The sequence below is a fragment of the Pecten maximus genome, chromosome 7 (assembly GCF_902652985.1).
Source record: "Pecten maximus chromosome 7, xPecMax1.1, whole genome shotgun sequence".
In the NCBI taxonomy this organism is placed as follows: domain Eukaryota; kingdom Metazoa; phylum Mollusca; class Bivalvia; order Pectinida; family Pectinidae; genus Pecten; species Pecten maximus.
Window position 1 is genome coordinate 42512851 of NC_047021.1, and position 26679 is coordinate 42539529.

Below are 26679 nucleotides of genomic sequence, written 5' to 3' on the forward strand. Positions count from 1 at the left end.
CGTCTTGTTGACCAAGACTAAGATGACCTCTCCCATGGTTCCTTGGGAAATGGATGGGACGCAATGCACTCTGGGAGTGACTGAAGAACATCAACTTGAGTCATTTTAAGCATTCTACAATTCTTTAATGCTTACTTGACCACAGAAGACTCCTTATTTGATCACAGAAAATTCCTTATTTCACCTCAGATGGCTCCTTACTTGACCACAGCAGATTCATTATTGACCACAGAAGACTCCTTACTTGACCATAGATAAGTGTTTACTTGACCACAGAAAATTCTTTACTTTACCACAGAAATTTCCTTGCTTGACCACACATATGGCTTCACCACATTATTTGACCACAGAAGACTTTTTACTTTACCACAGAAGACTCCTTACTTGACCACAGCAGATTGATTATTGACCACAGGAGACTCCTTACTTGACCACAGCAGATTGATTATTGACCACAGGAGACTCCTTACTTGACCACAGCAGATTGATTATTGACCACAGGAGACTCTTTACTTGACCACAGCAGATTCATTATGAACCACTAAAGACTCCTTACTTGTGGACAGAAAATTTCTTACTTGCAGAAGACTCTTTACTTGACAATAGAAAATTCCTTACTTGACCACAGACGACTCCTTACTTGACCACAGACCACTCTTTACTTGATCACAAAAGATTCTATATTGACTACAGACGACTCCTTACTTGACTACAGACGACTCTTTACTTGACCACAAAAGATTCTATATTGACTACAGACGACTCCTTACTTGACTACAGACGACTCCTTACTTGATCACAGACTACTCCTTACTTGACCACAAAAGATTCTTTATTGACTACAGACGACTCCTTACTTGACCACGCATGATTTGACCACAGAAGATTCCTAATTTGACCACATGATTTGACCACAGTATAATCTTCACCACATTCTACTAACATAGAATGACATTCAAGACTCCATACTCATCAATCACAGGCCCTATTTGCCTCTTGACATTCCATATATATACAGATCCCTTTTTTTCCATTTCCTTGGTCAATCTATTGTCAAACATTGAAACATAAAACAATAAAGAAAACAAAAGAAATTTTGATTTGTTCCAATGGAATATTTTATTGCCGACCAGCAGCAATTAAACACACAATGACAATAATATCACAAGGTTAATCTCATTTCAAAATTACACAAGTTTTTAAGTATCAGAAAAAATATGGTGAAACATAACATAATCCTTTAATGATAAATAGTAAAATGATCAAAATTCAAGCTCAGCTTGTATAGTACGGTACACATAATAGAATTCACAATACTCAAACAAAGCAATAATGCTGATGTGGAGAAAATCTCATCAATAATCAATTATACATTGATTTTAAAAAAAAAATCACAAAAATGTTGGCCATCAAACTAGATTTTTCACTCTTTGGCCATGTGAAAAATAATTTAGGCTATATCAAACATCCCAAAACTACATAAACAAGATTATTCCATGTAAAAGTGAATTGGTTTCATACATTCCTGATGAAACCTCGAGCTATATGGAATGTGTACGTGATCATTGACAAATCTAAACCATCAGACTCGACAAAAAAAATGTTCCTACCTTACTAAAATTATTTTTTGATAAGAGATTAATTTTCACTTAAAATGTGAAAAAACACATTCAACAATTAAAAAATCTTTCAAAATATTAATTTCACAATTTTTTTCACTTAATATGATTAGATCTGATCATAGCCTGTGATTTCACAGAGATTTATTGCTTTTAATGTTGAAATTGTATTCAATCAATTTTCAATTCAGGAATTCACAAATACTATCAACAGATTTAGCATGTGAAATAAAATACACAAAAAAACATGATATTCAATGTACATCAAAATGATGTTGTTTTGGGGTGAGCAATGTAATTATGAAAACAATATCAATACAACAGTAACTTTGATCTATTTAATTAATGAGTATAGAGGTAAACGTTTTAATGTTTAAACAATTTCACACCAGTTACACACCGAAATCTCAAACATACAAAGTATACTCAAAACTTTACCATGGCAAAGTGTACATCCAATTTTTAAAATGTATTTTATCAAATATTAAAGAAAATTATAAAATTTCTAAAAATCTATCAACCTTTTCCAAATTTTCCCTGACGAGTTTTCAGTGACATGAGAAAGTCACATGGAATGTGATCATAAATTGTTATAAAAAAATAAATGATAACGTCATAATAAAAAATGTTCAGAAATACGAAACTGCTATATATAATAACGAAGATTTTGATGCTACAATATCTAAATTGACTTTAATACGGTGTAGCCATTTAAATATCATTCTATAGTTCTGAGGCTCCAGGAACGGAATCTCAGGATGGCAAGTTGTTTATTTTATTTTTGTAAATTACAATGAATGCATAGTCATAAAAATATTAGGATATTATTACAATGTAATAGCATTACAATATAACTCAATTTCAATAAATTTAAACTATAAAATGCAACTTGAAACTCTATTTAATGAAAATTTATCACAAAAATAATTTTCTTCAAATGATATTAAATGTTAAATATTATGAATGTTTTAATTACTTCCAAAAAGAACACACTTTCAATTATACCTTCTGAGATTTCTGAATGAGTTATTTCCCTTGAGGATCAAGCATCCATTTAAGGTTGTATGCTACCTTTCAAATTATACCTGTGTCGTTGTGATATGTATTAGAGTTATCTTCCTCAAATTTATGTAATTTTTTTATTTATTTCAATAATAGTTATTTCTTTTTAGAAGATTATAGCTTTACTTGCACACACCTAAATTTCATAATAATAATTATGTCCCTTTATTTTCCAAGTCACAATGAGAGTTATCTCCCTTACTTTGAACTGCTTTATCACACGTACAGCACATCAACCTTTACGAGACAGTACCTGACCAGCAGGAACATTTGCAAAAAAGGTATTCTTATTGTGCGTACATATTAGTCTTACAACTTTTAACTCTTTAATGCATTAAAGCTTTCTAATTGAAGAAGAGAAATTAAGATTGCTCTTCAATACTGCATGTCTATCTTACAACAAATTTCTATCTACATTTTCTATACTGGCTGGCCCGTCATAAAAGTTCAGACTATCTACTGATCGAAAAATAATCAAAAAATTAAAAAAAAACATTTACAACTTAACTAAAAACAAGCATACAGCTGACTAGTCTGTGATAAGCACTAATAAATATACTACATCCCGAAATGAAGTATTTTTTTCCTAGGCCATTTGGTTTGTTTTTGTTTATCGTCCTATTAACAGCCAGGGTCATTTAAGGACGTGCCAGGTTTTGGAGGTGGAGGAAAGCCGGAGTACCCGGAGAAACACCACTTGCCTATATCTAGCTATGGTCAGTACCTGGCATCTGCCCCACATAGGTTTCGAACTCGCAACCCAGAGGTGGAGGGCTCGTGATAAAGTGTCGGGACACCTTAACCACTCGGCCACCGCTGCCCCCTCCTGGGCCAAACAATCTCCATAACTATTATGTGCCAAATTATTGGGTATATATAAGCTAGTACTAATATAGCCAATTATCAGTACTTGTATTAATGCATAGAAAGAATCACCATACATCAATATGGAAAAATAAGAAAATATCTTTATAATTTTAAACCTATCCCCCACAAATCAAAACAGTAAGATAAAGTAATTGATTCCAATGTTTTGTGTTCTGTTAATTTTTTCATTATTTTTTTTATTATTATTATTTTTTTTCAATTATACCTGTACCTTTTAAATTTGACTTTTTTCTTCTCAAACATTTTCTGTGCGGCAAGTTGCTGATCTCCCTTTCTTCAATAGCACTCTCATGTTATGTTTAAACATTTTTTTTAACAAATTGACAAAGGGATAAGTCGGTAAACCTCTTTCCTGCTCTCACTGAATCACTGCTAAGCTAATTAGTGTAGAAATAATCCTAAAATTACAGGAAGTTGTGAAATACAAATTTCTCTGTCAAACAGTCCTTTGAGTATTTTACCAGAAGCCATTTCTAAATTCATTATGAGTAAAAAATTAAAATACCAGTACATTTTGTATTTGATTTTGGAAAACTCGATGATTACTACCCATACTCTTACACAAAGGGACAAATCATCTTGCATTTTATGTAATATATAATATCACTTTTTTTCAAATGCCACAAGGAATGTTACACATGTGGTCATTCCAAGGAAATATCCACAAAAGGTGCTAATGGACATGATATAATTAAATGTATGATTACAAAAAATTAATCTTGTTCTCATTTGTAACTTCATGAAACTACAAATTAAATTTTGCAAAAATAATATTGAGTTTTCTTTTTTTTTCTACATTAGTAGAAAAGGTTTTTTTCTTTTCCACAAGTTCATATTCATGTTCTAGAGACCGAATCCATAAGTTTTTACATGCTTCTGAAAAATTCTTCTGACATGGAATTTTTCACAAATTTTGTGTAAATATCCTGGTTCAAGAAACCACAATGCCTTACCAAAATAAGTTAAAGGCCATATTTATCCTGTAATGCATGAGACCAGGGGGTCAACAACTCAACTATGACTCAAAGATATGAAACAGCATTTGTTGGTATTTTTACTGAACTATAATAGTTATAGACAGCCTAATCACCAGGCATGGACTTATGGCTGGGTAAATCAGGTATATTCTAAAATTTACTTTTCTATGTTTATATGGGACTAAAGAGGAGCCTATTTTACACATAACTCTTGAGTAGTGTAACCTAATACGGACGTTAAACCTTTTCTTGCAAAGAGCGTTCAAAGTATTTGGTTGACTTTTTTAATTTTGTCCATCGTTCCGGGTTTCGTTTAAAGTATATGACCACGCCTACTATGAGGATGACAAGGGCTACACAGGCCACCACAATACCAATGATTGGTCCATAGTTACTATGGGAACGAACTACATATACACCACCTCGGTTTGACTTCAGGGTCAATTTTGCACCCTCCACGTTGGCATCCACCTTGACCCATGTACCGAGAGTGTCCTGAGATGACCGATAGGCCTCAGGGCTATATGCGTCTTCATCAATCTGCATGGTGATGGAAATTTTCTGGGCGTCGTCTGTTAGCTGAGATTCTGGAGACAACACTAGAAAATCGCTGGCATATTCGTCACCATACTGAAAAAGAATATTCCGATAAGTTTCTGTACACATTTTAGGATTTTTCTCTGACAAAAATAGTCCTAATGAATATCAGCATAGACATTTAATCTGTCAAAAGCAAGACTATTCAGTTTTGATGAATTGTTTTAATACTGAACAACACATTAATTTCCTTTATTTTATTCATTTCATAAAATTTTACCCCGCTAGTCTCCTTTCAACATCAAAGAATCTTGTATATTTAAAACCGAAATGACATGGCATGACTAGTAACTCAACTGAGTATTCTAACAACTGTCTTAGCTGGCTACTAAGTATTCCAAAATCCATATCTGATGTATATTTCAGCAATCTGTCTAATTCGACTCTGAGAAATTTAATTTGCTGTCTTATCTGATCCCTGAGTATTCTGACATCCTGCCTTATCTAACTCCAGTATATTCCAAATTCCCTCTAATCTGACTCCAAGAAATTTAATGACCTGTCTTATCTGATCCCTGCATATTCCAACATCTTATCTTATCTAACTCTCGTAAAGTCCCATTCCTCTTATATCTGACTCTGGAGAAAGTTTAATTTTTTGTCAAAATCTGGTCAGAAATACAGCAAAATAACCAATATATCTATCTTTGCTTCGGTTGGAAAAATCGGGAAGTTTCAATGAGGTGAAGACAAAGATTCACTCTGATTGGTCAAAAACGAAAATCTTATATTTTCACTGCAAGTTCTTATATTTTCACTGCTCACCACTGCAATGAAAATATAAGTTTTATCAGTATAAAAAATTTCGATATTTCACTGACAAAAATGCAATAAAACTGCTGTTATCGGTCAATCTAACATAACCAATCACCTGTCCCCCCAGGTAATCAGATTAGGCAGTTTTCCCACTGTAGCTATATAACCCCTAACTTACCTGCATATTACGACCCAGACTGCTGAGCCTACTGTCGCCCTGGGTCCTCGTCCACTCGGCCAGCGTCAGCTTCTGTAACCCCGTAAAAGCTCCCTGTTCTACATTGACTGAAGCTTTCCTGTAAATCACAAACAAAGAGATGCCTTAACACAAAGTTAATATCACGGATGTCTTGGGAGTTAGAAGATCCTGCAGCACTATGAATTTCCTTGGCCTCTTTTAAACAGGGTGAGGTTTAGGTAGTAGTATGCTTTATGCCATTTGATCGAAATTCACGGAAAACAAATCTAAATGACAATGACACCACTGACATCAAAAAGTCCTTAGTTACTAGTTTACGGTACCGCCTACATAACTCTGCCTATTGCTAAATTTCATCTCACTGGCTATAGTCAGAGTTTTGTTAGCTTTAGTTAGTTACTGGTTTATCACCTACGTGACTCCGCCTATTGCTAGGTTTAGTCTCACAGACTATAGTCAGTATTCTGTCAGCTTTAGTTAGTTACTGGTTTACCACCTACATGACACCGCCTATTGCTAGATTTCATCTCATTGACTACAGTCAGTGTTCTCTCGGCATTAGTCTAGTTAGTAACTGGTTTAATTACCACCTACATGACTCCGCCTATTGCTAGATTTCGTCACACCAACTATAGTCAGTGTTCTTTCGGCTTAAGTTAGGCACTGGTTTAACACCTACATGACTCTGCCTATTGCTAAGCTTTGTCTCGCTGACCACAGCCACATGTCCAGGACTTTTCTATTTAACATATAACTCAAGAGTCATAGAGGCAGTGTTTAACTACTATGACAATGTATAAGAAACCTTACCCAGTGGGAAGTGCGATCTGTCCCCCTGTCCAGCCGATAGAGGTGAATCGCTGTGGGAAGGGGTAGACTGTAACCCTCCCCTTCTGGTCACGGTTGGAGAAGTCGTTATTTCTCGTACACATGTAATGGTATGTGCCCGTTTTACTGACTTTCCTGAGGCCCAAATCAAAATACGGACTGGCATCATCCAGCTGGGACAACTCCCCTCCAAACTGACCTATCAAAATAAATATCAAATATGCATAGAAAATCATACAAACAAATAAATATATACATTGTATACTACACTTAATTATTATCAACGAAAAGACTGTTTCAAATCCTACAATACAATTCTTTCTTTTTCTTTTACGTTTCACTGTTTTTTATAAAATGTATCCTAGTACAGTCAAACCTGCCCTAAAGACCACCCCTATATAACAAAACCTGTCTTTGAAGACCACCACTATATACCAAATTAAAACCTGTCTATAAATGACATCTCTATATACCAAAACCTGCCTTAAAGGCCATCTCTATAACAAACCTGTTTATAAAGGCCACCTCTATATAACAAAACCTGTCTTTGAAGACCACCACTATATACCATAACCTGTCTATAAATGACATCTCTATATACTAAAACCTGCCGATAAATGACATCTCTATAACAAACCTGTTTATAAAGGTCGCATATATTTCACAAACCCCTGTCTATAAAGACCACCCCTATATAACAAAAACCTGTATATAAAGGCCACATTGAGTCCCAATATAACACAATAGTACTTTAATCTCTTTAAAAAGATTACCTGCCTAAAGTTACCACATTCTCTGTTCTCTTGAGTGGCCTTTATAGACAGTTAGACTATGTCTAAATACATCAACTTAAATAGAGAATACATGGTTAGTATCTTACAATACAAGGTTTATTTTGGCGAGGGTTAGGAAAGACGAGATGGCGAGCCTTTGGCGAGCCATCTCGTCTTTCCGTTCCGAGCCAAAATAAACCTTGTATTGTAAGATACTTACCATGTATTCTGTTTATCCTGCAACTATTTCACAGTAGCTGACATTCAAGTTAAATGGAAAAAACGTCATTTGTTTACCTTTTTGAACTGAAGCGATGCGTCCGCATTGTGGCGCAGGAATATTTCCATTCATAAGAACTATATTTACTTCCGCCTGTAATGTCACTGCGCTGTTACAATATAGTTCCGATCATTTTTGCTACCTCAAAGTGTAATTTCACACATATGTGTATGAAAATATCACGCAAATACATTTTATTTCTGATAACGAATTGTTTAATACCTTTATAATGACATAATTCATTCAAGTTAAAGTTTTACAATTCGCACTAGAAAATGTTAAGCTTAGTCAGTAAGCTAACAGGGTACGTACCATGTACACACGTGTGTCACTGTTGTAATCGTTACATAACATTGGATTTTACGGAAACATGCATCGACATCAAGGCTATAGCCTTACATTGGATTACTGGTATAGATATTTAGGTTGTTGATATGAAGTGTTGCACCATAAAATATGGAGTTTAATTGAGAATTCGCCTGTGTAATAGAGCTAGTGCTGCTGGCATTGTGCACGGATGGAACATGTGTAAAATTCATTTCGCTGGACGGATTTAAATTAACGGGATTTCCTGTTTCACGGTGAGTGGCTAACATGTTTGAGTAACTTCTTTGTTGTGTTTCGGAAATGGAACTATAATTGATAATTGACTGTACGTTTTTATGTCCACTAATTTGCATAATATCGGTTGGGTGTACATTGGCATCACGTAGTTTCTGAACCAGGTGTTTCCTCGCGCTATGATTAGTAAGTTTTTTGTCCTTGTCCAAGTTTCCTTTTTGTGCCATTGTTTTCATCAGGGATCCAAGTTTTTTTTCTCCGATTCGTTGTTTGATAAACCATTTGTCACTCTTTGTGTTGCTTAGTGGAATTGTCCTTGAAAGTAGTTCCGTCAGAGTTGGAAAAAGTTCACGTGAATCCTATTGACGGATAAAGCACTTCGTATTGACGGATAAAGCACAAGTTTATCCGACAGTAGTTATCGGTCAGTGAGTGTGGCAGTTGCAGGATAAATTTTATTACAAGCTTCTGTAACTCTTAAATGTACATACTTCTGCAGATGAAACAGTCTTGACACAAATGTGATATCCACAAATTTGAATTCTATCAAGCTTAAGACTTTTCTTTTTCTAAATTAAATGCATATGCAGGCATCCACCTCAAAATGTAGCACAAAAAATCTTACAAATCTTCATGCTTCAATGCAACAAATGCCCTACCTGGTGAGTTTATAGCAAGATGGCCTAGGTCTGTTCTGGACATTCCAAGAAAATTGGAGCTTGAGAGATGCTCAGGGTAATTGTTGCCATAGTGACCATACACCCTGCCAGGACCAAACTGTACCCCATTGCCTTCTGGGAAATTTCTGGGCCGGAGCTCAAGAATGTTGTTTCTGTCTGTACGTGCAAGGCCATTTCCTTCATTGTTTGGGTTGTTTGTGTTTGAGCCTGTCCACCTGAAATAGATATCAGAGCATTGAACATCAATTAAAACAGGTTTATACACATGTTTGTAAGCTTTCATCATTCTTATTTCCATATCAAACACTCACTAGAACTTGAAAAGTCAACTTTTCACTTCGTTATTTTTTTTTTTTTTTATCTGCAATCCATTTAACAATCACAACAAGGGCAAAGTCTCCTTGAGGTAGCTGTTGGCTATTTCCTTGAACATATTTTAAGCTCATTGAATATGTACAGTGTCCCCAAACAGAGGTCAAGGTCATTGCATACAGTAGTATATACTTTATGTATTTGTACAGCATCCCATGGAGAAGATGTCAAGGTCCTTGGGAAGTGTATACACTTACTGTACAAATATGTACAGCGTCTCTAGAAAGGAGGTCAAGGTCGTTAAATAGTGTATACCTACAATGTATGTACAGCGTCTCTAGAGAAGAGGTCAAGGTCTTTGGATAGTGTATACTTACAGTGTATGTACAACGTCCCTAGACAAAAGGTCAAGGTCGTGGGATAGTGTATACTTACTGTATAAATATGTACATCATCCCAAAAGAAGAGGTCAAGGTCGTTGGGTAGTATATACTTACCAGTACTGTCTATGTACAGCTTTCATAGAGAAAAGGTCAAGGTCATTGTACAGTGTGTACTTACTGTATATGTACAGCGTCCCCAGAAGAAACCTGAAGGTTGTTTGGTACAAAGTCATACTCCACAGAGGGGTACACCTGTACAATGTTTCCCCTTTTGCCCCTCACATTCAGGTTGTATATCTGCGTACTTTCGTATCCAGCTGGTCTCTTTCGGATGGCAAAAGAATGGGATCTGAAACAGAGAAGATTACCTCCCCTTAGTGAATACATGTCTCACCAGGTTTTTATTTCAGAAACAGATATTTGACCCCCTTAACCTTCAAAACTCCAGCTTGAAGAGATCATTCTAGAAATACAATGCAAATTACAATTTTCAAAACTAAAATGATTTGGAGAGTACTTGGACTTTTAAGCTTCATATTGTGAACTTTTTTTTGAAATCAGAATGGCCAGTGCCACCAACCAGCACTAATCATATATCTGGGTATGGTCTCAAAATCAAGGGCGAAAATGTGTCAAAGGAAAAGGGTCAACAAGCGAAAGTCCAAAAAATTAGTTTTGTTATAAAAGATAATAGTATGTATTTAGGTTGTTCCTGTGCTATATATAAACATTAATTTGTTAACACTGTATACCACAATGGTACACAACAATTCAGACATCAGAAAATGTTTTTAACCTGAGTATTGGACCTATTTCTGCAAACATCTGCAAAGCTATCAATTTGACTTATATTATCTACCTTTGAAAAATTTAATCATGACTTGACCTACTTTAACGCAGTGACCTTTAGTTTGACTTACATATATCTGACCTTGACATGACCTTGATATGACCTACCTGTCCTGGAAAGTCCTTCCATACTGTGCAGTGTTGATCGCCAACTCCAAGGTAAATTCTGCATCATCAAAAACCTTAACATCAGGATATTCCTCAAAAACATATCCTCTAGTTTCTGCTGCTGTCCGACTAGCGAAACCATACTTTGGGGCAAGATTAGGAGAATTGTTGGCCGAGGTTGTGTTCCACGGGTCGTAATCATTGGTAGAAATATTATACCTGTGGGTCAAAGGTCATAGCTATAGTACATGAACATCAGCCACACAAACCTTTACATACAACTTCATAGACTAATGCATTCATACTGAAAGTTTTAACATAGGCACATTTGCATCCAAATTAAATGAGTCACAGACTTGTGGAACATAGTCACTACCCCGGTAGTTTTATAGGAACCTGTTTCACTTTCCGAACTGATATTTGGAAATGCAAAATCAGTTGATTATAAATTATAATCAATTTTCTAAGAATTGCCCTTTTGTAGAAAATGTATAAACATCTCAAGTACATTTCACATGTCTTAGCCTTTATTATCAATATCTTTAATACAGAACACAAACAAAGTATTTGATGGTTGTGAATATATATAAATCTCCTTAATCACTTATAAATGACCAATGAATATATTAATCCAAATGTGTTTTCAGTGTCATGAAAATATTTTCTATTCTACAATCAAAAGCTTGTGCATTTCAAAGCAATATCTCAGAAACGGTGACATTACGTCTCAATATGATGACATACTACAAATACATGTACTTCAATCAATTCAGATCCCAATATTCACTAACGGTATCACAAAGTAATTTGATAAATTCTTGTTTTTAGTTACCATTTTTTGTATGATGATTATTAATGATAAATTCCTTGTACATTATTTCTAATTCTGACAGTGGAATTGCAAAAATTCACATGAACCTTCCATTAAATGAAAAGTAATGCGAAAATTTTGCACTAAAGTTGGAAATTGCTTGTGTTTTCCTGAATATCATGTCAGTTGAACACAAGTATTTCTACTTAAATCTTACCTCATTCTCAATACACAATTTTCGTGGCTGATATCTGGAATTGTCCAGTTATAAACATTTGGGTGTCCTCCCAGGCCGTTACCAAGGTGATTGTCACGAGAGAATTCGGTCTCGCGGCAGTCAGGGGGAGACAATCCATGAGATGGAAACTCTTTCCAAACTCCTCTCGCGGCATCAGGGTCACTAATAGGATACGTAAAAGCCTATAAAAAAATGAAGAATGAAAAAGAAGGTAAGATATTGATTAACTAAATAAATTGTTTCCAGTAACAATATTATTTAAGAATAAATGAATTGTAATTACAAAATGTAATGTTAATTTTATAACAGAATGCTAAACTCTCGTATGAAAATTACAATTTTCATTGAAAAAAAAAATGATAAATTCTCTTGTTTATCTTTCACCATGAAAATTTTTAAATAAATATGCGAATAATTAAACAAATGGCATCTCTTTAGCCGGTGAATCAAGTATCTAATTTTTTAGCCTTTTATAAGAATAAATGAATTATAATTATATAATGTAATTAGATTTACATTGACAACATATTTACCTTCTATATAAATGTATTGGAGGGGAACTCCAAAATTTACATATAAAATATCAATAAACATCTTAACTAATCATTACACATGTATTTATTCTGAAATAAGACCCCTCCCCTTGTACAAAATTTCAGTTCTGATGTTTGAGGAAGGTTTATTTGTGAACCATACTTTGGTTTTCAAGCTGAAGATTCTGTCAATTAGAGAATCGGCATATTTTTGGGTAAATATGTCACACAACGAATTTGTATCTTATTTGGAAAAATTGGCAAGTGGGTCACAGCATGAACAAGAATTACCAAATAATCAGTGATTTATATCATGGATGGTATACTGCCAAATGATATACCATAATTAATTAGCTATAAGCCCTCTCCTGGTAATATGCCCATTCATACAGTTTACAGTTCAATTAAGGTTCATTAGCCACCCCTACTTTGAGTTGACCCCCCCCCCCCCCCCCCTTCCCCCTAGTGGTACTGCCCCCTCCCTTCTGCTTATTACAGGATAAATACGGAATGTTACTTACCTCACAGTCTTGTTTGTTGTTGGGAATGACGAAGGATTTGTAGTTTTTGAGTACCAGCTCCTTAGGGAGATAGCACGCCCACCGGGACTTCACATTCTCACTCTCCCGCTGATAGTACACACATCGATTCACATCGTTAGTCATCACCACGATATCCTAAAAATAGATCATATAGTCATTTACAATATATACATCACCACGATATCCTAAAAATAGATCATAGTCACATACAATATATACATCACCACGATATCCTAAAAATAGATCATAGTCACATACAATATATACATCACCACAATGTCCTTAATAATATAGATCATAGTCAAAATTTGACATAATGTTAATTCTTTATCCATAAAAAATTAACAGAAGTTATTCTTGTAATATATGTCTTCGAATGTTCATATCCTAATTTTTGATATTTACTATTGTATATTTCTACTTGCTGAAAAATTAAAGGTTCAAATAAAAAATGAGAAAGACTTGAAAATAAATGTTAGAAATCATAATAGGCTCATATTATGAGACAAATCAAGTCTTCAATGTCGTGTCTCGTAACAACTGGACCAGATGTTTCTGGGTTATTGTTTAATTATCCTCAATCAAAAAAAGGTAGAAATAGAATTTAGCAAACGAAAACAAAAATCTAATGAAAAATAATATAGATACAAATAATCTTCAAGCTCAAATACAAAGCCATTAAATTTGTATTTCTTTACCTTCCAAGGTGACGGATGCCAGTATGGGTAATAGTCGCGTTCTTCAGGACACTCGTAACCATGGCGATTACCATTGGGATTCTGACGTGTATTTACTGCATACTGTCTATTACGATTCTTCAAGTTCTGAAATAAAACAAAGAAAATACATTTAGCTTGATTAATTACATTTCAAAAGACTTTAAAAAAAAAAATTTTGGACCTTCCTGTACCTGTTCAGCAATCTACTGTTTTATTTATATTTCTAATTTTGGCATCTTTTTTTGTTTCAGTTCATTTTTTACTACAGTTTTGGATTATTTTTCATAGTTAGTCAATTCAGAAAATACAAAAGGTATAATTGTAAGATGCCTAACTCACGGCTATCAATTAATTTTATCAGTCACAGAAATATTGGCCAAATATTTTATCATAACACAAACAAAACAGTTACCATGGCTATAAAATTACATGTACATTACTTTTTATCTAATATCATTACAACCTTAAAGAAAAGTTAATCAACATAATAAGTTAAATGTATGTCAAAGTCACGGTCAAGGTCAGCTGGATCACAAATGTAGTACCAATGGAAAAGTCTTGTCACAAAAAACACACATGTCAAGTACCTAAGATGTATCCTCATTAGTATTGACACAATACTGTATAAAAATATAAAAACATAAATCTAGCTGTCTACAGACGCCGCCAACAAAGCCAGCGCTGGGGTACAGCAATATATAGCTCACGTAAACTTCATCCCGGTGTCATATAAAATATTGACCCGGAAATACCGACCCAGGTCAGTATTTCATAGGGATCAGAATTTTATAGGACACCGGCAACCTAAAAATAGTAATTTCCAAAACAGCTGGTTACCTGGTCAGCAGTGAAGAGTCCCTGGTTACGTTTCCTCATACGACAGTTGCTATAGTGATGGATATCCTCGTTCATCCCATACTCCTTATCTGTGTTACAGTCAAAGTTCTCACACTCGTTTTGGTTGCTTGCCTCAGGGATGGTCCTTCAGACAAACAACAAGTAGTCTGTTTGATTTTTCTAACATCTAACTTCAGAAGATAATATTGCAACTTAGGTTGATTTGTTTGCAACTACCTTTAACTTTTTATTTGTTGTTTTTTTCTGATTTAATCTATCTCTTCTCCCAATTTGAAAAACAACATTCAATAGAGGCCAAGTTGATTAGTGACGATGATTGAAATTACAAAACTACACAAAAATGCTTATTGTAGTCAATGTTTGGTAAATTGTAAAAGGGACATAACTCCTGCCAACAATGGGAAAGTTTGGCAAAGGATACACCTCGCTCTATACCCACTTTGAAGTGGTACTGTCCCATACCTGACACCCCTACACTCACTTTGTAGTATGTGGTACTGTCCCCTACCTGACACCGCTATACTCACTTTTTAGTGGTCTGTTCCCTACCTGACACCCCTATACTCACTTTGTAGTGGTACTGTAGACTATTCTACCTGATTGCCCTATACTCACTTGTACTGTCCCCTACCTGACACCCCTATACTAACTTTATTGTGGTACTGTCCCCGACCCTATACTCAGTTTGTAGCCGACATCCATCTAGACACCCCTATACTCATTTAATGGTATAGTCTCCATACTACCTCACCCCTATACTCACTTTGTGGTAGCTCCGTCCCTGACGAGGTTGTGACACATGTATTGTATCACTAATTCACAGTGACAGTTAGGGTTGGCACAGGAATGCTGGTTTGTCCTAAATTAAGTGATATTTTCAATTATTTATCCAATATTTTTTTTTAATATTGTATCATATATAATTTCAATATAATTTTCTCCCTTTCAGTAAATAATCAGATTATATATATATGCATCTTTATTTCTGTTAACTTTTTTCACAATTATTTCCATTGTATGACAAAATCTTATACATCTTACTGATGTTGTTTCCTCTTTATTCACATTATATTAAAATATCTAAGAATTATACTGCATAGTGTAAAAAAACCAACAGCCAATAACTCACCACTCGATCTGTAGGGTAGACCCTGCGTAGTAGTACAGGGACCCTACATTGTAACCACCTCGGTTGTTGTTTTGAGAATCAAACATTCTATAAGAAGAAAAAAAATATAAATTTAAATGCATAGGATCTAAGATAAATCTTTAGAAAAACATAGTTCATTTTAATTGATATTACTTTACAACGTGTAATACGAAAATGAATGAAACTTGATTTAGCCTCAAATGTTAAATAAAAAATGTGAATTTCCTCTGTTAAACATTGTAGGTATTTATTGCTGGTACATAATAAATCGAATAACTCTCTGTCCACATTCATGTGAACTTGAACTTACCCTATTGGTGCACATGTGCACCTGGTAAGCAAGGGGCTAGATGTCAATTCAGATATGAGCAAACACTGTACCGAATGTATTTGTCAGATGAGATTTTAGAAGATTATATAGGGATTGACAGTGTTTTTATTGTGTTTACGGTGGTATGAACACAATGGCGATACAGACATATTCTATATAGTGTGTTAAACCTAACCACAGTAAACTTTGTTACACTCCCCATCAAATGTGAAATTATCTGCCAAGTTGGGACAGACTTTGTTATTTGTCATTTAATGTCAAATATAGGTCACAGTGACCTACTTTTGGTACATTATATACACGCCTCATGTATTTATATTAAACTGTTAAACATTCTTTTATTAATCAGAAAACGTGATAATGACTTCAAAATTCTTAACATATTCAAACTCTAGTTTTAGTAAAGTAAAGGTCTGAGAATAATTTGGATAATACAAATGTACTATTTCATGCATTGAAGGCCAGGAAAGTCCTAGCTTTAGGCAACTCCCTATATTTAACTTGAAATAAAATAACCTTATTTCAAATAGATCATTAGAAATATTTACCGACCGTGAGAATTCAAAATTAATTGTTTCTCTCTGACAATTCAATAAGAACGTGAGAAATGTTCACAAATGATATTACAGATATTTTTTGTATACTTTTGCTTTCTGTGATTCATTATCATGAAAATGACGTATCAAAATTGATGATTTCCCTAAACAACTAAAACCCTCTCATGTGCATCAACCTGTAAAACATTAACACTGCAGACGAGGACATTAATTATGTTTTGTTTTTTGCCTAACTGTTGACAAGCTTTTTGTTTTTGCCTAACTGTTGACGAGCATCCTTAACAGCTTAACATCCAGGGGTCAATCCTAGCCCTAATATCTTTACCATTTATGGATGAATTTCCCCAGATGAATTGATTTCCCCTGGCCTTAAAAATTCCCCTAAATGCTAGTTAAATTGCCCAAATGAATGGTTAATTTCCTTATTTCTCCCATGTTCTTTTCTAACAATTATTTTGCAATTATCTTAAATAGTTAGGCCTGATCATGACAAATTCATTTACATTATTTTTATTCAACCAGATTAAATAAATACCAAATCATCTATATCCTTTGCTTATAATGTAGAAAATTAGCATGTAAAACCTATTCTGTTAAACTATATATAAAATATCCCTTCCAACCTTGGAAAAAATACTAACTACATTTAACCCTTATATTGCGTATATATATATAGATAGCTCCATCCTTATACATAAATATTAGTGTCAACATGAACAATGAGTCATGGTTTACTGAATTTGTGAATATCATAAATTTACACAATTTTCATTGCAGCTTGATATTAACATCTGTATATTCACCATCCTTTCATCCAAAACAGATATAGAAGTGTACAGGAATGCTAACTACAGAAAACGACAAAATTAATGTTAAAATTAACGTTTTTTACAAAGGTATAAATCGTAACTGACCTGAGGAGCGTACGTCAAGCAACTCCATTTCAATTCATTTTTTTCATTTTCTTCGCTAATAAATTTAAAGCCACGAATAATTAAAGATGTAAATTATGTTTTCTCATATGTCATGATAACCTTATAATGCTGACTAGCCTCAGGCTAAATAGCTTGAGAGAAAACAAAACAAAATTTTCCACTGAAGGCCCGATGATGTTTTTTGTTAAATATCTCTTCGTAATAATACCTGTTATTGTTGGCTCTGTTCCTCGTTTCTTCATCAAGTCGATTATTACTTCCCCTGAAAAATACAAAAATAAACAAATCTATTGAGAATACCCAGAGTAAATGCAAACTTTATTTATTTTACAACAATTGTGAAACAAGTTATATCAACTTATATTAATCACGCTTGTTGACCCAGAGTACTTTAACAGGGGGAAAAAATTGACTCCTACACCAGGGAAAACCCACATGGTCGGGCAGGTGACTCAATACCTTTTCACGTCGGATCTGGGAATCGACCCCCGGCGGCCTAGGTGAAAGGCAAATGTGTTACCAAGTTCAAGTTCAATTTATTCCAAGGACCTCTCGGCCCATAATACCACTTTGCCACCTGACCCCCCCCAAAACATCCAGAGTTAACCCAACATCGACACATCCATGAAGAACCCCTCTAAAAGGAATATATGTGTTTATATGTATATAATAGATTATTGGTCAAAATAATTCTTTGTTGAACTAATTAATGCATAATATTCACCTTTCAAGACTCAAGATTTCTTAATGGAAAGAGAAATTTAACTCACTTGTCATAAGCTTATTATTAGTCAAACCACATTTAATAATTTTAACCTCCTTGATCATCGATCCCTCATTTCCATGACTTTGATCTGGGAATCAAGTCAAAGATGATAAAGTGGAGAGGTTTTTTTATTTTATTTAACCATTCCTGACACTATATGATAAAGAATAAGTAAATTCAGATTAGAAATTAACAAAATAAAGCTAGCCAGTTTATGATTTAATTACTACTGATCCCTCCTAATTATATACAGTGTGCCGATATATATTTCTCTCGGTACAACTACGACAGGAAATTCAAATCTATATCTTCGGATCACCAACACATAGTGTATATGATACATTGTGCTAATAAATAGATATATAACTTAGCAACACAAATGGCGAAGGAAGACAACTTTTTGACTCGTGCCCTGACCGGCCTCGAACTCGTATACATTTTGTACTTATATAAGTCTTTAAGTGTATCATGAGCAGTACACTAGTACTAGTAGTAGTTGAGGAAGCTGGAAGTCCTCTTAGTAAGATTTTACAGATGAGGACACTGAAGACTTCCTGTATATGTATATAGTCTATATACAAGGTCAAAATCTGGGTCAAAGCCAATACACAATTAATCTATTTTCTAAGAACCCTAATATTTACTGGCTTGGCTGACAGTTCATTTAAGTGATGACCATGATGTCAGAAACAGGTCATGAATGATTGCACAGTGAATTAAGACAGTATCATATTAATTTTTCCACTGAAACCTCTAACTTGTCAATTAAATCAGACCAAAACTGTATAGCCTGTCTAATCCGACACTTGAAACAATTGTAAAACTGCCTAACCTGTCTAATCTGACACTCAATACATTGTACACCTGTATGACCTCTCCAATCTGACACAGGGATCATTCTAAAACAGTTTCACCTCTCTAGTCTGACAATTGAGATTAACTTAAGCTATCTAACCTCTCTTATCTGACCCTTGAGACTTTTCTGAAATCGTCGAACCTCTCTAATTACCCTTGTGAGATGTTCTTGAAATATCTTACCTCTCTAATCCGACACTTAAAGTTATTCTAAAACTCCATAATCTTTCTAATCTGACCTTTGGAGTATTCTTAAACTGTGTAACCCCTCTAATCTGACACTCGAGACATTCCTTAACTATCTAACCTCTATAATCTGATACCTGAGACATTCTGAAGCCATCTAACCTCTCTTATCAGACACTTGGTACATTCTGAAATGGTCTAACCTCTCTAATCTGACACCTGAGATATTCTGAAACATCCAACCACTCTTATCTGAACCTTGATAAATTCTCAAATGGTCGAACCTTTCTAATCTGACACCTGAGATATTGTGAAACCGGCTAACCTCTCGTATCCTACACTGTACACCCAATACATTCTGAAATGGTTAACCTCTCTAATCTGACCCCTGATATATTCTTATCTCTTTAATCCGATACTAGTCATTCTAAAACTTCTGAAGCTCTCTAATCTGACATTTGAGACACTCTAAAACTAACCTCTCTAATCTGACATTTGAGACACTCTAAAACTAACCTCTCTAATCTGACATTTGAGACACTCTGAAACTGTTTAACCTCTCTAATCTGACATTTGAGACACTCTGAAACTAACCTCTCTAATCTGACATTTGAGACACTCTGAACCTAACCTCTCTAATCTGACATTTGAGACACTCTGAAACTGTTTAACCTCTCTAATCTGACATTTGAGACACTCTGAAACTGTTTAACCTCTCTAATCTGACATTTGAGACACTCTAAAACTAACCTCTCTAATCTGACATTTGAGACACTCTGAAACTGTTTAACCTCTCTAATCTGACATTTGAGACACTCTAAAACTAACCTCTCTAATCTGACATTTGAGACACTCTAAAACTAACCTCTCTAATCTGACATTTGAGACACTCTGAAACTGTTTAACCTCTCTAATCTGACATTTGAGACACTCTGAAACTAACCTCTCTAATCTGACATTTGAGACACTCTGAAACTGTTTAACCTCTCTAATCTGACATTTGAGACACTCTGAAACTGTTTAACCTCTCTAATCTGACATTTGAGACACTCTAAAACTAACCTCTCTAATCTGACATTTGAGACACTCTGAAACTAACCTCTCTAATCTGACATTTGAGACATTCCAAAACTAACCTCTCTAATCTGACATTTGAGACATTCTAAAACTAACCTCTCTAATCTGACATTTGAGACACTAAAACTAACCTCTCTAATATGACATTTGAGACACTCTAAAACTAACCTCTCTAATCTGACATTTGAGACACTCTAAAACTAACCTCTCTAATCTGACATCTGAGACACTCTAAAACTAACCTCTCTAATCTGACATTTGAGACACTCTGAAACTAACCTCTCTAATCTGACATTTGAGACATTCTAAAACTAACCTCTCTAATCTGACATTTGAGACATTCTAAAACTAACCTCTCTAATCTGACATTTGAGACACTCTAAAACTAACCTCTCTAATATGACATTTGAGACACTCTAAAACTAACCTCTTTAATCTGACATTTGAGACACTCTAAAACTAACCTCTCTAATCTGACATTTGAGACACTCTAAAACTAACCTCTCTAATCTGACATTTGAGACACTCTAAAACTAACCTCTCTAATCTGACATCTGAGACACTCTAAAACTAACCTCTCTAATCTGACATTTGAGACACTCTAAAACTAACCTCTCTAATCTGACATTTGAGACATTCTAAAACTAACCTCTCTAATCTGACATTTGAGACACTCTAAAACTAACCTCTCTAATCTGACATTTGAAACACTCTGAAACTGTTTAACCTCTATAAGCTGACATTTGAGACATTCTTAAAACGTTTAATAAGTTTATTATCCACCATTAAAGTAGAATACCATAACCTATCAATTGACCAGTCAAATCTTAATGCAAATGCCACCTGTGTTATGACAGAGAGATCTGAAAACAAAGGAGGGGGACATTTTGAATGGGTTTCATCATATATAACTCAACTTATACAACAAGGATTTTTCTACTTCACAAACAAGATCACTTTTCAAAGTGACACCAGCAATAGCAAATCATATCAAGGAAAGTTAATGATATACATACTGGTAATTCATACCAATATTATTGTGGAAGGATTTTATTTCATTTCTGAGGACTGACCTACATCATGTACATCATATAAATAAATACCTACAATGTATATCACAGAACATTTCTTAGGACTGACCTACATCATATAAATAATTACTTATATCACAGAACATTTGTGTGAGAAAACTGTAACAAGGCCATGCTACTTCTTCTCCAGTTTCCACAATACAATACAAATCGTGCTTCGTCATGACTACACACACCCTTTAATTACAGGTAAAAATATATACGAACAGGTTAAATTACCTGTAAATAAGACACGAACGAGTTATTCACAGTCGAGTCAAGTTTCTTTGACAATAGAAAGCATGATAAATAAACTACCCGAGACACATATATATAAATATTATGTATATACTGTATAAATATTCTACCTAACAAGTGAAATGTACACTTACAAAACACAGATAGCTCTAGTAAAACCATGTAGAGGGAAATCTGGGTGAATTTTTTTATTTTATTGTAGGCATCTTGTGGTTTTTGTTTTATGTACAAAAAAGAAGCTTAAGTCTTTTGCAAAACTGAAAATTATACCAACAGATTAGAGAGGTGAACTTTAATGTTTCAATTAGCTCACCCAATCATTACAGCTCACTCAATCCTTATAGCTCACCCAATCCTTATAGCTCACCCCATCATTATAACTCACTCAATCCTTATAGTCCACCCAATCACTAGCCCACCCCATCCTCTTTTCCTGAAAAAAGCAAGAGTGTGCTTATTTGATATTTGATAAGTATGACAAAAATTCAGTATTTTTCACAGACAGGAAGTACAAGTGAAAACATCCACATAAGTTGTCAACAATTCTCCAATTTATCTACGTTACCTACTCCAACCAGTACGTGTATCAATGTTATTTGACCATTTAATAGATATACCTGTCTCGGTCACTATCAATGTCAGGGGCCGGTGAAGCATTAGTATGTCCACTTCCTTAATTACTGACTCCACATTAAGTGGTCATTTCCTCCCCGACATAAATAGAGTGATACATTTCAGCTTGACTCATATGACTTTAGACAAACACTCCCAATATCAGTTGCCTCTAAGGTGACACCATTTTAATTTTCAACAAACATGAAAATAGTCTTAATCCAATATAATGATAATTTTCATACAATTGTAAAGCTTTTTTTATATGTTGTCCTGCTTTTACAATATCTCATGATTTAAAGCATCTTTTTCATTTTTTTTTTTTTTTGTATCACCACAAACCATTATAACATTGATCAGTCACTTTGCCAGACAATTTATCTACACACCCCTATATAGCGTCATCACTTAATTATAACCAGACAATACATCACCACATCCCTTTATACTGTCACAAGAGAATACATCACACCCCTTTATACTGTCACAAGACAATACATCACACCCCTTTATACTGTCACCAGACAATACATCACCACATCCCTTTATACTGTCACCAGACAATACATCACCACACCCCTTTATACTGTCACTAGACAATACATCACCACATCCCTTTATACTGTCACCAGACAATACATCACCACACCCCTTTATACTGTCACCAGACAATACATCACACCCCTTTATACTGTCACCAGACCATACATCACCACACCCCTATATACTGTCACCAGACAATACATCACACCCCTTTATACTGTCACAAGAGAATACATCATCACACCCCTTTATACTGTCACCAGACAATACATCATTATACCCCTTTATACTGTCACCAGACAATACATCACCACACCCCTTTATACTGTCACCAGACAATACATCACACCCCTTTATACTGTCACCAGACAATACATCACCACATCCCTTTATACTGTCACAAGACAATACATCACACCCCTTTATACTGTCACCAGACAATACATCACCACACCCCTATATACTATCACCAGACAATACATCACACCCCTTTATATTGTCACCAGACAATACATCACCACACCCCTATATACTGTCACCACATTACCAAACAATTGTTGGCAGTATAAGAAAATGAAAGGTGATTGATGGGTTCAGGAGCTGATGAACAGACAGTGGTGACAGGCATTACCAACATGATTGTGCTATTCAACAAACTTTATACACAGTGATGGTGAATTTCCATGTATACTGTTAAATAAGGATGAACCAAATCTGAGTTTTTCCTCTCGCATGTGATTTTATAGACACTTAATTTATTCCATGGAGAAGTAAGTGTGTATGGTGCTGGCACATGTACCTCTGATCCTCATTCCACGTGTACAATGAATGAACAAGGGAAGAATATTATGATAGGACAATGAACTGCATATATTTGGCATTCACATGTAAACTGAACACAAACCAGAAAATTTAAAACTCAATGAAGGGTGTCGTATAACATATCTTTATAATTCAGTTTAAAAGTCTTGGGTTACATATTGATAGACCTGGCTCTATTTCCCCCTATAGAGAGAATACTCAGAGAATACAAGTATGATGAGGCACCAGACCAGATTATTATATTTAGTTCACAACAACATCTAATGTACATGTACTCTGTACTACTCACTGTCACGATTTGGTAATTTTACCACAGATATATCCATATTCTTTCATATATTTTTGTTACTCTTTCGAGGCAACAAGCCTTATTGTTTACACTGTTTGAATTACTTCTTTGCCCCATATATATATATATATATATATCCTATATCTGGTCAAATGATGTCTGGAAATAAAGGCCATAAATCTGTTACATATACATGCATATATAGGTAAATATATATGTGCCAAAAAAAGCCCATATCTTATATATCTATCCTCAAATAAGTCCCGTTCTCTAGTGTAAAATTTATTACCATATCTATCCTCAAATAAGCCCTGTCCCCTAGCATAAAATTTTAGTATTAAGACTAGGGAGGGCTTATTTTTGAACCATTTATGCTGGTTATTTTAAAATTATGATCTTGCACAATTGGAGAAAGAGCTTATTTTTAGGCAAAGGCTGCATGATTTGTGGATAAATATATACATGTAGTATACATGCATGTACATGTATAATATTTAACAGAAGAGGAAGAATGCACCCACCAAATAGGGACTTGAACCTGACACCTTCGAACTCTAGAGAGAAACTCTAACCATTTGAGCTACACCTTGTCACCGGCGCTCAGCCCAGTCCAGCTCCATTACATTCCTCCATCCTTCAATAAAGACTTGACCCAGAAAACACACACCGCCCTTTACCACCTCAGCGGGTATTTGTTTGGGCACCAAATGTAACAGCTGGCAGAGCAAAAATGCAACAAGGCTGGGACTCGAACTTGGAACCTCCAAACTCCAGACGGATGCTCAAACGTTTTGGACAACCAGCTAGACACCATTGCTAAGCCTAGTCAAGTTCTGCTACATATATATTCATCTATCACTAAACAAGAGCCTGTCAAGAGGTGTATTTCTTTGATACAAAATTTGGAATTAAATTGTTGACATGAATGCATTTGCAATCCTTGTATGAATTTGATTTTTTAATGACATACATTGTAGATTGTTAGGTAATTAATAGAATTAGACTGTATATTCCCATCTACTATAATTAAACCAAATAAGTAATATTGACTTCATCAAATGCAATCAGACTAGGGCTCATTCGATAATGAAAACAGACACATTTGACCTGTCTATGGCCACTCAAGGGCTCAAATTTATTTTTCTTTATCATAGAACTAATATATTGTTTATAACCATACTGTACTGTTTATACCTATAAACATACATCTACCGAGCCCAGCTTGTATTATATCATATGATATATTATATATAGGTTTAGTTTAGTTTATTTTTGTTTAATTTCCTATAACAGCCAGGGTTATTTGAGGACGTGCCAGGTTATGGATGTGGAGGAAAACCATGGTACGTATACCTGGAGGAAAACAACCGGCCTACCGTCAGTACCAGGCAACTGCCCCACGTGGGTTTCGAACTCACAACCCAGAGGTAGAGGGCTAATACAATTTAAGTTATAAAATGTCGGGACACCTTAAGTTACATCTCGTCCACCGTTCCCCCTATATATTTTATATATGGAAAGAATGACCTAACTGTACATGTTATTGTGTAGATAATATATACTATAACTGTAACACTGCTGGAGATTTTATTAGTGTAACAACTGTAAAAGTCAGAGACATCCGCTCGGCCTTAAATCGCTATCGATTTTATCATAAACCACTGGGCTGGATTACAGCTGTGCATACCTGGTCAATAAATTACCTGGTGTAGCTTCTTATGAAGCTTATGACTCAGTATGTTGACAAGTAGCTGAATCCATCATTCATTTATTTGTTATCAACAGTGATAACATACATGTATATATAATTTTGTATGTATGTATACATGTCAAAAGCAGTTTTACCTACCTTGGATTGTGTAAATATATATCACAGCTCACAGCAGCCACAAATGATATAAGGAGAGTCCAAACGCCGGCAGACATCTTTACAAAATGACACCTTCTAGTAAATATTCAAACCGGACACTACGTACGTAAACACTACTGTTCCCAAATATGGTAATAACACAACAATAGGTTGAGATAACTTAACCCGATGATTCGCCTCAAGCACATGATCATGACCTGCTTCCTTATGACGACAAATACCTGTGTGTAACTCCGCGATGAAAATATAGTTCGATACTATTTGATCGTAAATGACTGTACGGTACCGTAAAATCTGTACAATGTACATCAGTTTATTTCCGTCACATGTACATGTAGATCTAAATCATAGATTTTGATTTACATTCAGTTAAATTTCAAATTAAAATATAACTTGTATACAAGGCCATGTAGGTGTAGTGATACGTGGGATATCGTTATGGAGGTCATAGGTCATGTAAACAAAGTCTACTTTCACTTTATCAAAAGCGTATTTTTCGTGCAAATCATTCGCGAGTAATCAGGTTTGAAAAGAAATGATTTAATTGATTTAAGACTGTGGTGTTTACCAGTGTTTTCCACAGTATGAACAAAGTAACAGCATAACAAAATAATTATGAGGACCCCTTGCACTTTCGCAATCTTTATGACTCAACGATGCGTCAGAAATTTGCTTATCAATGAGCTTACAAAAATGTATGTCGTATCACGGCGTCCAGCGTCCGTTCGGCGTCAACTTTTATCAATAACCAAAAGGTCAATGGTATATATCTATCAATATTCGAC

At 34.8% G+C, this 26679-nt stretch overlaps 1 protein-coding gene across 1 annotated transcript; it reads right to left on the reverse strand.

The window, feature by feature from the left end:
- Positions 1–1097: 1097 nt before the first annotated feature.
- On the reverse strand, positions 1098–26068 carry LOC117330897 (protein DD3-3-like). Its single transcript, XM_033889450.1, has 14 exons — positions 25874–26068; positions 17755–17808; positions 15703–15789; positions 15337–15432; positions 14553–14697; positions 13695–13820; positions 12976–13131; positions 11901–12103; positions 10873–11091; positions 10094–10264; positions 9200–9435; positions 6909–7125; positions 6078–6195; positions 1098–5176 (listed from the first exon to the last, which is right to left on the reverse strand). The coding sequence occupies exons 1-14, from the start codon at positions 25948–25950 to the stop codon at positions 4784–4786; spliced, it is 2298 nt and encodes a 765-aa protein (XP_033745341.1). The 5' UTR covers positions 25951–26068; the 3' UTR covers positions 1098–4783.
- Between the last annotated feature and the right edge of the window lie 611 nt (positions 26069–26679).

Excerpts from the sequence above, each read along its gene's own strand:
- LOC117330897 (XM_033889450.1), bottom strand. The coding sequence starts at position 25,950 with ATGTCTGCCGGCGTTTGGACTCTCCTTATATCATTTGTGGCTGCTGTG. Across the intron at positions 17,809-25,873 it reads ATATATTTACACAATCCAAG|GGGAAGTAATAATCGACTTG; the intron begins GTAGGTAAAACT and ends TGTATTTTTCAG. Across the intron at positions 14,698-15,336 it reads AGGGACGGAGCTACCACAAA|GACCATCCCTGAGGCAAGCA; the intron begins GTGAGTATAGGG and ends GTTTGTCTGAAG.